The following is a 13,643-nucleotide window of genomic DNA, read 5'->3' as shown; positions in this document are numbered from 1 at the left end:
TGGACTTCTGTTGTGCTCACTGTGTGAAGAGTTTTGCAAAAGTGACCTAAGTCTTGAGAAATGTGTCCTAGCATCTGTAAAAAAAACTGTAATAGAGGTGTGAATACACCTGATCATCATAGATTCATGTACGGCCACTAGAGGTCATTGTCTTCTCAGTCCCACTATAGCAATTTAACACACACACTCACACACACACACACACTCAGACCAAACTGTCAGGAAAAACAATTCACGCTCAGAACCAAATTGGAAGTGTGTCTGTGTGTCTGCATCTGTGTCTGTGTGTGTCTGTGTCTCTATCTGTGTGTGTCTGCGTGTGTGTGTATCTGTGTCTGCGTGTGTCTCTCTGTGTGTGTGTGTATCTGTGTGTGTTTCTGTGTGTGTGTGTGTGTCTGCGTATGTGCGTCTGTGTCTGCATCTACATGTGTGTGTGTCTGTGTCTGCATGTGTGTGTGTGTGTGTGTGTCTGTGTCTGCATGTGTGTGTGTGTGTGTGTGTCTGCATGTGTGTGTGTGTGTGTGTGTGTGTGTGTGTGTCTGCGTCTGCATGTGTGTGTGTGTGTGTCTGCGTCTGCATGTGTGTGTGTGTCTGCGTCTGCATGTGTGTGTGTGTGTGTGTGTGAGAGAGAGAGCGGGGTGGCTAGTCTTATCTTACTGCTGTAGTTGGGTGGGGTTTTTTGCCACGTACCCAGATAACAGGGGGGCTTCCCCAGTCTCCAGAGTGAAAAATAGGCAACACACACACACACAAACACACACACACTCTGAAACACACATCTCTGGACAGAGGACCATACTAGAAGACGGCGCTGTGACCGATCTCAGGTAAACAGATCTTTCCAGGAAATACTGCACGCAGAGACTGGAATATTTTATACGTACAGACGTGATCATTTTTATAGACAGAGACCAAAAGAGCGGCAAACCACGCCCTCCATTAACGGGGGCTTAATGTGGGTTGTGGGGGGAGACACAAGCTGAGCTCCCCTTCATTTTTTTATGATCATTTGTTCAGCAACTGGGTGACAAGTTTAATAACAGCAACTGAATATCACTACTAATACTAATAATCATAATCTAACTAGAATTCACTGTCACTAATAATAATAATAATTCTGTTACTACCACTAATTCTTCTATTATTAATAATAATAATTTAGCTGGGGCCTTTGATGGTCAATGAGTCGGGGTGGAGCCTGTTGGGGTTTTATCTTTCCCGCGCACCTGCTGTCTATCACACACAGTTCTACAGCAAGGCAAGGCAAACACGTCACTCACACACACACACACACGCACCGTGCCCCGCAGATGAATGTTGAATATGAGTTTAGGCGAGATGCTGACTGGCTAATTTCAGGATTCGAGTTGTTGGACTGGGAGACGGTGAAGATGCGCTGGAGAGTGACTCTGCTGGATAACAGGGAGAAAGAATGGAACCTCCCGGTAACACACACACCCACACGCACAATGAACTGTAATGTTACACACTCACACAATTCCTGCAAACAGACACCTACTTATCACACATATCTAAGAATATTCAATGAAAGAATACACAGACCAAGTGTGTGTTTGTGTGTTTATTGTAGACCAATGCAACTGGTCAGGATCTGTTTGATGAAGTGTGTGAGTGCCTGAACTTACTGGAGAGAGATTATTATGGGTTGGCCATCTGGGACTCTCAACACACAAAGGTAAGACACACACATATACAGTACATTAAGTTTGCTTTCAGTAGTTCTGTAGTATTGGAGGAGGATATTTAATTGGTTGTGTTTAATTGTGTTTTGTGTGTGATTATTTGTGTAAGTAGGGTGTGTAGTGGAGTAGTTGTGTGTGAGTAGTCATGTAGTATTGGAGGAGGATATTTAATTGGTTGTGTTTAATTGTGTTTTGTGTGTGATTATTTGTGTAAGTAGGGTGTGTAGTGGAGTAGTTGTGTGTGAGTAGTCATGTAGTATTGGAGGAGGATATTTAATTGGTTGTGTTTAATTGTGTTTTGTGTGTTATTATTTATGTAAGTAGGGTGTGTAGTGGAGTAGTTGTGTGTGAGTAGTTATGTAGTATTGGAGGAGGATATTTAATTGGTTGTGTTTAATTGTGTTTTGTGTGTGATTATTTGTGTAAGTAGGGTGTGTAGTGGAGTAGTTGTGTGTGAGTAGTTATGTAGTATTGGAGGAGGATATTTAATTGGTTGTGTTTAATTGTGTTTTGTGTGTGATTATTTGTGTAAGTAGGGTGTGTGGTGGAGTAGTTGTGTGTGAGTAGTCATTTAGTATTGGAGGAGGATATTTAATTGGTTGTGTTTAATTGTGTTTTGTGTGTTATTTTTTATGTAAGTAGGGTGTGTAGTAGAGTAGTTGTGTGTGAGTTGTTATGTAGTATTTGAGGAGGATATTTAATAGTTTGTGTTTAATTGCGTTTTGTGTGTTATTATTTATGTAAGTAGGGTGTGTAGTGGAGTAGTTGTGTGAGTAGTTATGTAGTATAGGAGGAGGATATTTAATTGATTGTGTTTATTTGTGTTTTGTGTGTTATTATTTATGTAAGTAGGGTGTGTAGTGGAGTAGTTGTGTGTGAGTCGTTATGTAGTATTGGAGGAGGATATTTAATTGTTTGTGTTTAATTGCGTTTTGTGTGTTATTATTTATGTAGGTAGGGTGTGTAGTGGAGTAGTTGTGTGAGTAGTTATGTAGTATAGGAGGAGGATATTTAATTGTTTGTGTTTAATTGCGTTTTGTGTGTTATTATTTATGTAAGTAGGGTGTGTAGTGGAGTAGTTGTGTGTGAGTAGTTATGTAGTATTGGAGGAGGATATTTAATTGGTTGTGTTTAATTGTGTTTTGTGTGTGATTATTTGTGTAAGTAGGGTGTGTAGTGGAGTAGTTGTGTGTGAGTAGTTATGTAGTATTGGAGGAGGATATTTAATTGGTTGTGTTTAATTGTGTTTTGTGTGTGATTATTTGTGTAAGTAGGGTGTGTGGTGGAGTAGTTGTTTGTGAGTAGTCATTTAGTATTGGAGGAGGATATTTAATTGGTTGTGTTTAATTGTGTTTTGTGTGTTATTTTTTATGTAAGTAGGGTGTGTAGTAGAGTAGTTGTGTGTGAGTAGTTATGTAGTATTTGAGGAGGATATTTAATTGTTTGTGTTTAATTGCGTTTTGTGTGTTATTATTTATGTAAGTAGGGTGTGTAGTGGAGTAGTTGTGTGAGTAGTTATGTAGTATAGGAGGAGGATATTTAATTGATTGTGTTTATTTGTGTTTTGTGTGTTATTATTTATGTAAGTAGGGTGTGTAGTGGAGTAGTTGTGTGTGAGTCGTTATGTAGTATTGGAGGAGGATATTTAATTGTTTGTGTTTAATTGCGTTTTGTGTGTTATTATTTATGTAGGTAGGGTGTGTAGTGGAGTAGTTGTGTGTGAGTAGTTATGTAGTATAGGAGGAGGATATTTAATTGATTGTTTTTATTTGTGTTATGTGTGTGATTATTTGTGTAAGTAGGGTGTGTAGTGGAGTAGTTGTGTGTGAGTCGTTATGTAGTATTGGAGGAGGATATTTAATTGTTTGTGTTTAATTGCGTTTTGTGTGTTATTATTTATGTAAGTAGGGTGTGTAGTGGAGTAGTTGTGTGTGAGTAGTTATGTAGTATTGGAGGAGGATATTTAATTGTTTGTGTTTAATTGCGTTTTGTGTGTTATTATTTATGTAGGTAGGGTGTGTAGTGGAGTAGTTGTGTGAGTAGTTATGTAGTATAGGAGGAGGATATTTAATTGATTGTTTTTATTTGTGTTATGTGTGTGATTATTTGTGTAAGTAGGGTGTGTAGTGGAGTAGTTGTGTGTGAGTCGTTATGTAGTATTGGAGGAGGATATTTAATTGATTGTGTTTAATTGTGTTTTTGTGTGTTATTATTTATGTAAGTAGGGTGTGTAGTGGAGTAGTTGTGTGTGAGTAGTTATGTAGTATTGGAGGAGGATATTTAATTGTTTGTGTTTAATTGCGTTTTGTGTGTTATTATTTATGTAGGTAGGGTGTGATAGTGGAGTAGTTGTGTGAGTAGTTATGTAGTATAGGAGGAGGATATTTAATTGATTGTTTTTATTTGTGTTATGTGTGTGATTATTTGTGTAAGTAGGGTGTGTAGTGGAGTAGTTGGTGTGTGAGTCGTTATGTAGTATTGGAGGAGGATATTTAATTGTTTGTGTTTAATTGCGTTTTGTGTGTTATTATTTATGTAAGTAGGGTGTGTAGTGGAGTAGTTGTGTGTGAGTAGTTATGTAGTATTGGAGGAGGATATTTAATTGTTTGTGTTTAATTGCGTTTTGTGTGTTATTATTTATGTAGGTAGGGTGTGTAGTGGAGTAGTTGTGTGAGTAGTTATGTAGTATAGGAGGAGGATATTTAATTGATTGTTTTTATTTGTGTTATGTGTGTGATTATTTGTGTAAGTAGGGTGTGTAGTGGAGTAGTTGTGTGTGAGTCGTTATGTAGTATTGGAGGAGGATATTTAATTGTTTGTGTTTAATTGCGTTTTGTGTGTTATTATTTATGTAAGTAGGGTGTGTAGTGGAGTAGTTGTGTGTGAGTAGTTATGTAGTATTGGAGGAGGATATTTAATTGTTTGTGTTTAATTGCGTTTTGTGTGTTATTATTTATGTAGGTAGGGTGTTGTAGTGGAGTAGTAGTTGTGTGAGTAGTTATGTAGTATAGGAGGAGGATATTTAATTGATTGTTTTTATTTGTGTTATGTGTGTGATTATTTGTGTAAGTAGGGTGTGTAGTGGAGTAGTTGTGTGTGAGTCGTTATGTAGTATTGGAGGAGGATATTTAATTGTTTGTGTTTAATTGCGTTTTTGTGTGTTATTATTTATGTAAGTAGGGTGTGTAGTGGAGTAGTTGTGTGTGAGTAGTTATGTAGTATTGGAGGAGGATATTTAATTGTTTGTGTTTAATTGCGTTTTGTGTGTTATTATTTATGTAGGTAGGGTGTGTAGTGGAGTAGTTGTGTGAGTAGTTATGTAGTATAGGAGGAGGATATTTAATTGATTGTTTTTATTTGTGTTATGTGTGTGATTATTTGTGTAAGTAGGGTGTGTAGTGGAGTAGTTGTGTGAGTAGTTATGTAGTATTGGAGGAGGATATTTAATTGGTTGTGTTTAATTGCGTTTTGTGTGTTATTATTTATGTAAGTAGGGTGTGTAGTGGAGTAGTTGTGTGTGAGTCGTTATGTAGTATTGGAGGAGGATATTTAATTGTTTGTGTTTAATTGCGTTTTGTGTGTTATTATTTATGTAGGTAGGGTGTGTAGTGGAGTAGTTGTGTGAGTAGTTATGTAGTATAGGAGGAGGATATTTAATTGTTTGTGTTTAATTGCGTTTTGTGTGTGATTATTTGTGTAAGTAGGGTGTGTAGTGGAGTAGTTGTGTGAGTAGTTATGTAGTATTGGAGGAGGATATTTAATTGTTTGTGTTTAATTGCGTTTTGTGTGTTATTATTTATGTAAGTAGGGTGTGTAGTGGAGTAGTTGTGTGTGAGTCGTTATGTAGTATTCGAGGATATTTGTGTTTAATTGTGTGTTAAGCATGATTATGACTGTGTAATAGAGTAGCATGCGAGCAGCAATGTATTTTGTGTCTAGTTTGAGTAGGAGTGTGTGAGTAGTTTTGTGGTGTTTGAGTAGCGTATGTGTATATTTGTCTCTTCTGTCCTCTGCAGACGTGGCTGGACGTGTCCAGACAGATCATCAGGCAGGTTTCAGGTGTGTAAATTATTCTTCAACATCAGCGAAAACACACACTCCTATACAAAACAGAGAATAAACTGGTATGTGTGTGTGTGTGTGTGTGTGTGTGTGTGTTTGCTTAATTCCAGGAAACAAAATGCAGTTTGTCTTCAGTGTGAAGTTTTACCCACCTGATCCAACTAAAATAACTGAGGACATTACAAGGTATCACACACAGACGCACACACACACCCACACACACACATCCACTGTAATAATGTTTAAATGTCATTAGTGGGTATGTTTGGTGTCATTTCATGTGTACGTGTGTGTGTGTGTGTGTGTGTGTGTGTGTGTGTGTGTGTGTGTGTGTATTTTCTGTGCAGGTACCTCCTATGTCTGCAGCTGCGGAAGGAGATTCTGACTGGACGATTGCCCTGTCCATCAGACACTCTTCCTGTGTTGGGCTCATTCATCCTCCAATCAGAGTTCGGCCAGTATGATCCAGACCTCCTGGGCGACGCCTACATCAGAGGCCTTTATCTGGCGCCCAATCAGAAATCAGAAGACCTGCAGAGAATGAAAGAACTGCACCAGACCTACGGGTAACACACAACGCAACGCCCTGCACCCACACCATTTGCAGGCTCACTCTGTCCTTCTCGGTATCGCTCCTTCCCAAGCTTTCATCCTGTCTTCTTTCTCAGTCAAAAAACAGTGTGCAGAAAGGGTCAAGTGTGGGGATTCAACTGCAGGGTCTGTCAAAGCCCACTGAGACATACTGTATGTGATTATGGGCTCTATAAGAAACGAACGTTGTTGTTGTTGTTGTTGTTGTTGTTGTTTGTGTGCAGGTTTGATAGTAATTCATCTCTCTCTCTCCGCAGCTCCATGTCTGCTGCTCAGGCTGATTTTCTCTTCTTGCAGAACGTCAAGCAGCTCCGCATGTATGGAACAGACCTACATCCGGCCAAGGTCTATATATATAATATCACTATCCACTGTCAGGTGAAAGAGGATTAAAAAAGAACAATGATGTGTGTGTGTGTGTGTGTGTGTGTGTGTGTGTCCAGGACTCTGATGGAGAGGACGTCTTGCTGGGAGTGTGTTCTGCTGGAGTGGTGGTGTATAAGGAGGACGAGATTGAGAACAAGTTCATGTGGCCAAGAGTTCTAAAACTGTCCTACAGGCGGGCCAGATTCCTTATTAAGACACGCCCCTTGCAGGTGACCACACCCTCATATCCTGGTGGCATCAGCAGTTCTATTCACTTAATGCTCAGAGGACCAGCAGTGACCTCTGGAAATCATTTTAAGTTCAATGTTCATTAAATCGAGTATTCATACAACAACACAGAGGGTGGAGCAGGCCCGGCCCTGCTGGCCCCTGGTGGCCCCTGGTGGCCCCTGGTGGCCCCTGGTGGTTGTTCATTGGGGGTCTGTGTTCTTCTGTGTTCTTCGTACTGATCCTGAGTCAGATCGGTCATGAACCCGTCTGTTTCCGGTCCGATCTCAGGTTCAGCGGTCGGTTCCTCGACGGTTCTCCTGACCGACCTCCTATGGAGATTCGATTCGTGTGTTTGATGTTTTTCAGGGTGATGAGTGGACCACGGTTTTCACTCTGTCCAGCTTTCGCGCTTGCAAGCGCTTGTGGAAAGTGTGTGTGGAGCATCACGGCTTTTTCAGGTGCAGAGTGTGTCTGTATATGAATTGGAGGTCAGAGAAAACCATCCATGACACAGAGATGAACGTGTGTGTGTGTGTGTGTGATTCATGTAGACTCTCCACTGCTGAACCCTCACGTCTGAATTTTCTGCCATGGTCCAAGTTCCGCTTCCATGGACACACAGAGGCGGAGTCTCTTCGGGCCAGTGCCGATGTCACTCGCCCCGCCCCATTGTTTTCTCGTAGAGCTAGACCCAACACAGGTACTGTGAGTGTGTGTGTGTGTGTGTAGAGAGAGGGTTACGAGATGTGTGGACCTCCATCTTCTGTATCTCGTCATCTTCTCCAGCTCCAGCAGAAACTTTGCTCCTTCCAAACCGAAGAGACTCTGATTGGTTTCTGGTGCTGGACACGGACCAATCGACGAGCCTGAAGGACGCAGGTAAAGGTCCACGCCGCTCATTAATCCTTTCACTTCCATGTAAATCCCGTCAAGATGAGAATAAATAAAGATATTTGTCAGTTCTGGATATGAAGGAGGCGTCGCCACAGTCACTGAAACGCGAGGCTGACGACTGGGTCCTGCTGCTGTGTCCCAGCCCGCACCGACCCGTCCCGGGGCCTCCGGACGCTCCTCCAGGTAGGGTAACCAGAAGGTGGGAGTGGCCTGTGGATTGTACTGAAGGGCGTGGCGCAGTACTGGAATTAATGACGTAAATCATTGCTGGATAGTATGTTCATGAGGTGTGTTTGACAGCCAAGCTCCAGATCATGGACTCTGGTGGAGAGCAGCGCGTGAAGGTGGAGGAAGATGAAGGCGAGGCGGAGGGAGGAGAGGAAACGGTGGAAATAACACAGCAGGGGGTGGTGACTGTGAGGACCGTCAAGAAGGAAGTGAAAGTAGCGGGGAAGCGACTGCTGGAAGAGGAAATGCGGAGAGGTAACTGGCGTCTAAAATCACCAGGAAGGAGTGGTGGTCTTCACTTTCAGACACTTTCACGGGTTCCTTATAGCCGGATGGAAATGGTTATTTCGGAGATATTCGAATATCTCCACCCATTAGACAATGTTGGGGGTTGAATGAAGGAACTGGTTGATTGGTTGATTTTTGTTAATCCATGTTACCCCAGTCATGCAGATGCCATCTTGGGGACCAGAGAAACGGGGTGCCGTAGGGGTCAGGGATGCTAATGAGGAGGAAACAGAGGAAGTTGTGGTTCTTGAAGAAGACGTTGAAGAAATGGAGGGAGATGGTACTCAAGTGTCTGAGGCTGAAATCCGAGGCCAGCAGGTGAAGGTGGTGAGGAAGACGGTGCAGGTGAAGATCTCTGAAGGAAAAGTGATGGATGGGAAGCAGAGAGAAATCCAGACTCTGAAACGGAGGCTACAGGAGCTGGACGTGGTGGGGGAGCGGCTACTGGAAGTGCAAAACTTGAAAGAAAGACTACAGGAGGTCGACGTTTTGGAGCGAAGGTTGCGGGAACTGGAGCAGCAACAGAAAGAAGCAGCGCTGAGAGACGATTGGTTCCTTCTGCTGGATCTCCGCCCACCTGAAACATACCCAGCACTTGCAAGTAGGTGGTTTATAGGTGCACTACGTTACTTCAAGAAATAATTTCATAATCTCGCCGTTGTGCAGCCAGTCAGATTGTAGATTGATATTTGTCCCTTTTATGAGGAGGTATGATTGTGGAATGGCGAGAAACAGAACTGAAATGAGGCGTGTCTCTCTCGGTCTGTAAAAGAAGGCGTTTTTGACCCTCGGGTGGTGAAATGTTGGTGGGATGAAGATGATTGGTTTGACCTGTTTGGCCACACCCATTCTTCTCCATATGCCCCGCCCCCTCGATCAGGTACTGACCACACTCTCCTGTCCATTTCCAGCAGTAATACATATAATCCGTGATTTCTTATTGTTTTTTAAATGTATATTTTTATGTGTTCCATTTTCTAAAATGCTCTGTGCAGTGACTGAATCTCATATATTGGTGGTGGAGGAGGTGGGAAGAGCTCCAATCATCTCACCACCTACACCTATGCTGACATGTAAACCTTCTTTTATGGGATTTTATTCAATAATAATGTAGAATGCAGATAGATATATAAGGGACTCTGCTCTGTGTGCTCAGTGGACGTCGACAGGTGGCTGGAGATGAGTGAGGAGAGGAGGAGGTGCGAGGTGGAGAGGGACACCAGGAGACTCACCATCATGGAGGAGAGACAGAAGCTGCTAGAAGCTCTTCAGCACATTGATGATACCTGGTTTCTGTTGCTGGACAAAATTAGCTTTGAACATGATGCAGCCCCTTCAGGTAAACACACACACACACACACACACACACACACAAATACAGCAGAGACATTTCGGATTGCCATGTCCTTGTTTTGATGTTTCAGACCTTTCAGAGATGAAGTCATTTCAGGAAGATGATTGGTTCAAACTTTTGGACAGATTTTCACTTGAAGGTCAAGATGTACTTTCAGGTACAAACACACACAGAAATGATTAGATTCATAACCTCACTGCGTTTGAGGAACTACAACGTTCTTCTTTGTTTGAGCAGAACTCTTAAGACTGGTGCATGCCTACCATCCCGAAGAGGTGGAGGAAGATGAGGAGAAGGAGAAGGAGAGAGAGCTGGAGAAGGAGCGTCTGACTAAAGCTCTGATGAAGGAGGAGGAGCGGCTGATGAAGGAGAGGCTGGTGGGGGAGGAGAAGCGGAGGAGGGAGCAGCTGAAGGTGGAGCAGCAGACAGTGCAACAGAAGGAGAAACAGATGATGAAGCTGATGGTTGAGGAGGAGAGGAAGAGGAGCATTTACCAGCTGAAACTTCTTGAAGCTCTTAGAGAGATTGAAGATGATTGGTTCATGTTTTGTGAGAAAGATCCTCCCACGCTGCAGTTTCCTCCACTGGGTAAACACACACAAACACACACACACACACACACACACATTCACACCCATTAAATGAAGATATAACCACACATAAGCTTAATTTACAACAGCACAGAGGTGTGTTGAAGGTGTGACGTTTGCTACCTTCTGAAATTTGCTTTTGCTGTTGGGACGGTGGTAACGGCGGGCTTGGAAAGTACTTACGTTCCAGAAACTGAAAAAGATCATTCATCCCTGGACTACGAGCATTTGGTTTAAGACGAGGCTCAGGCCATGAACAGGAAACTGGCCCTGGATCTAATCTCCTCTGAGGCCATTCCTCCAAATGTCGTCTACAGGCCGACTACGCTGACTGTCAACGTTCCAAGATCTCTTGAACGGAACGGGACATTTTTGGACACACATTTTTGTGAAAATATCATTCACACAGGGACACCTCCAGAGGTGGTGCACATCATCTCACATCAAATGATCAATTCAAAAGTACTTTTTGTCAAGACAATGCATGATAATCTAAACCTGATAGCTTCCAACCTGAAGCTTTACTGGGGCAGGACCATGTTCATACCTGCCTACAGGTCGGGGTTTGGACGTTCCAGGGGAGCCTGTTAGCAATTAGCATCTTATACTTCACCACTTCCCCCACCTGTTGATGCATATTGGTGGTCTTACCACAGAGATTTTCAGACTCACCTTCCTGTATGTCTCTCTTCTGGCTGCCTTCTATAGAAGAGACATCGCTGGACCAGCAGAAAATGAGAGCAGACGATTGGTTCATGCTTTTGGAAAAACTTTTTATTGAGCCTCGGATTTCAGGTGGAATCTCCATCCTTCACTTGCTCTCTCCGTCTCTTTCACACACAGACACACACAACCTCACAAACAGCACGTGTGTGTTTGGTCAGAGCTCATGAGACGGGTGGATGCAGAGGAGAAGGCAGCAGAGGTGGAGAGAATGGAGAAGGCGATGGAAATGGAGGAGGAGAGGCGGAGGAGAGCGCAGCTGATGGAGCAGGAGAAGATGGTGAAGGAGACTGAGCGAATCATGGAAGAGGAGAGGCACAGGAGGGAGGAGGTGATGGAGGAGAACAGGAGAAGGAGCATTCAGCAGCAGAAGCTTCTGGAGTCTCTTGTGGACGTTGAAGATGTCTGGTTTATGCTGCTGGACAAGCATCTTCTTCAGATTAGACCACTAGGTAAGAACGCTCATACATATACACACACACAGATTGAGTAAGACTGTATCATGTGTCTCCATACCCCCTCTCTTTCGGCAGAAGAGACGCTGATGGAAGTTTATGAAGAAAAGCAAGTCAAAGCAGATGATTGGTTCATATTTTTTGACAAACTTTCTGCAGAGATGCTGCGTCAGCTTTCAGGTAAACTCCTACACACACTTGCTCAAAGCGTCTTACAGTCAGTAGTTACAGGGACAGTCCCCCCTGGAGACACTCAGGGGTTAAGTGTCCTGCTCAGGGACACGATGGTAGTAAGTGGGGTTTGAACCTGGGTCTTCTGGTTCACAAGCAACTACAGACTGACACACACGCGCGCATGAAGATAATCTTGTCATTTCTGAATCTTCTCTCTCTCTCTGGCTCTAGTCCCCGTCTCTCCACCCGCTCTAGTTAAGCCCCGCCCACAGCCTGCACTGGATCAGCCTTTCACTTCAACTCCCACCCTAAAACCGACTCCTGTCACACGGCCCATAACAACCGTAAGGCCCGCCCCTGTTGTAAAACCAACCGCCCTTGAAAGACCCGCCCCTCCAGAGGAGCCAAAGGTTCTGACAAGTACACACACACACACACACACACACACAAACAAACACGTCGTAGGGCAGCAGCCCGGTCCATAACACTTCTCACTGTTCCATCTCTGTCTCGAACAGGTTGAAGAAGAGATTCTGCACATCAAGGTCTGGTAACACACACACACACACACACACACACACACACCGACATCCTGCCCGCTACTGATCTGTGTTATTTCTGCAACCACAGAAACGCTTAAAGAAGGTCAAAGGAGAGAACATCTACGTGAGACACAGCATGCTGATGCTGGAGGTGCTCGCTTATGTTTAATTCCACCATGAAATATGGAAATGATGGTGAAACTGAGATATCACAGCACGTGTCCCTCAGCCTGGCTTCAGGGGCGATGAGCAGAACGTTAGATGCCAGATGACCAAAAAGGTCCATTCGTCTTTCAGAACTTCGACGTGACGCAGGACGTAGTGCTGCAACATCACGCCAGCATCAGAGAGCTGAAGCGCATCTTCATGGAGGCGGTGCCAGAGCCACAGCCCAGCGAATGGGAGCAGCACCTCTCCATACACACCTCCTTCCATCTGGAGATGGAGCTGGACAGCAAGGAGGAGGTGATCAGATAAACCATCTCTCTCTCTCTCTTTCTTTCGATCTCACTCACATACTAACGTTCCCTTTTTTTCAGCTGTGAACTGAAGCATCCGCTGACCCTTTACCTGGTGACCCATAGAGCATCATTCACTCAAACTCCTTCATATGAGTTTTCATTCTGCGTAATGCAGCATTATCACAATAGTAGCACGAAAAACGAGCCAGAAAAGCTTTTTATTTACAGAATTATGCAAATGAACCCTTCCCTTGTTGTGTTTCAATTTGCCCATGAAAATGTATGTATTCTGGTATGGGAGATTTATTCCATATATACACTGCCGGTCAAAAGTCTGGACGCCCCAACTCTGTGCAAGTTGTGGAGACCCAAATTGGAGCAAGTTTAAAGAATCCAATACAAGGAACATATTTCATATTTGTTGTATGAGGAGAAAGGGAAGTTTGATGAAGCTGAATTCCTTTTTTTTTTACCTTCACGGCTGCTTTGTTCAGTATCGTCATCATTAAAAGACGCTTGATGAGATGCTCATTAACACGAGTGAATGATAAGTGTTGTGTGTGAAGTGTAAAGGTGGTGAAATGCTCCCTAAGGGTCCTTGTAGACAGAAAAAGTGGTAGAAAAAATGACCCTTGGGGAGGTCTTTTGGTTTATTACATAACCTCACGCGTCTTATTTCATCTTCATCTTTGTTGCAAGATCGATGAGTAAGAGCGTCCAAACTCCTGACTGGTAGATGTATAAGGTTTGAACTTGTAGAGTTTCTTTTTTTTTTTTTGTGTGTGTGTGTGTGTTTAATATATTCTGAAATTTTCACAATCATGTCTGGAATTGACAAACAATAAAAAATAAAATATTAAGCCTGTGAATGCTGTAAACAGGGTTTGAGACACAGAGAGAGAGAGAGAGTACCAGAACAGGATATAAAAGTGGTGTCGTTCAGTTCCACGCCTTCATCGCCCTCACATTCCTCTCTGGATC

At 43.1% G+C, this 13,643-nt stretch overlaps 1 protein-coding gene across 4 annotated transcripts; it reads left to right on the top strand.

Annotated features, from left to right (window-relative positions):
* The first annotated feature begins 709 nt into the window (after positions 1-709).
* Positions 710-13,522, top strand: epb41b (erythrocyte membrane protein band 4.1b). 4 transcript variants are annotated; one of them, XM_028980612.1, is made up of 27 exons: positions 710-827; positions 1,360-1,445; positions 1,592-1,696; positions 5,720-5,762; positions 5,876-5,951; positions 6,113-6,331; positions 6,614-6,701; positions 6,800-6,952; positions 7,320-7,411; positions 7,505-7,653; positions 7,740-7,832; positions 7,914-8,030; positions 8,148-8,330; positions 8,521-8,964; positions 9,136-9,243; positions 9,359-9,436; positions 9,520-9,702; positions 9,788-9,874; positions 9,955-10,305; positions 11,016-11,102; positions 11,192-11,482; positions 11,564-11,665; positions 11,891-12,069; positions 12,178-12,204; positions 12,290-12,352; positions 12,499-12,666; positions 12,741-13,522. In XM_028980612.1, the coding sequence occupies exons 2-27, from the start codon at positions 1,392-1,394 to the stop codon at positions 12,744-12,746; spliced, it is 3,546 nt and encodes a 1,181-aa protein (XP_028836445.1). In that variant the 5' UTR covers positions 710-827; positions 1,360-1,391; the 3' UTR covers positions 12,747-13,522. The 4 variants fall into 4 exon arrangements, with proteins under 4 accessions (XP_028836445.1, XP_028836444.1, XP_028836442.1 ...); XM_028980611.1 differs by having other exon boundaries at positions 741-827; positions 1,163-1,445; positions 9,139-9,243; XM_028980609.1 differs by having other exon boundaries at positions 741-827; positions 1,163-1,445.
* Positions 13,523-13,643: the final 121 nt, after the last annotated feature.

This window comes from Denticeps clupeoides, chromosome 5 (assembly GCF_900700375.1).
Source record: "Denticeps clupeoides chromosome 5, fDenClu1.1, whole genome shotgun sequence".
Lineage (NCBI taxonomy): Eukaryota > Metazoa > Chordata > Actinopteri > Clupeiformes > Denticipitidae > Denticeps > Denticeps clupeoides.
This window is presented reverse-complemented; position numbering and strand designations above follow the sequence as displayed.

Coding starts and splice junctions, on each gene's coding strand:
- epb41b (XM_028980609.1), top strand. CDS start 1,182: ATGAGTCGGGGTGGAGCCTGTTGGGGTTTTATCTTTCCCGCGCACCTG. Junction 6,953..7,319: donor TTAAGACACGCCCCTTGCAG/GTGACCACACCC, acceptor GATGTTTTTCAG/GGTGATGAGTGGACCACGGT. Junction 12,205..12,289: donor AAGAGATTCTGCACATCAAG/GTCTGGTAACAC, acceptor CTGCAACCACAG/AAACGCTTAAAGAAGGTCAA.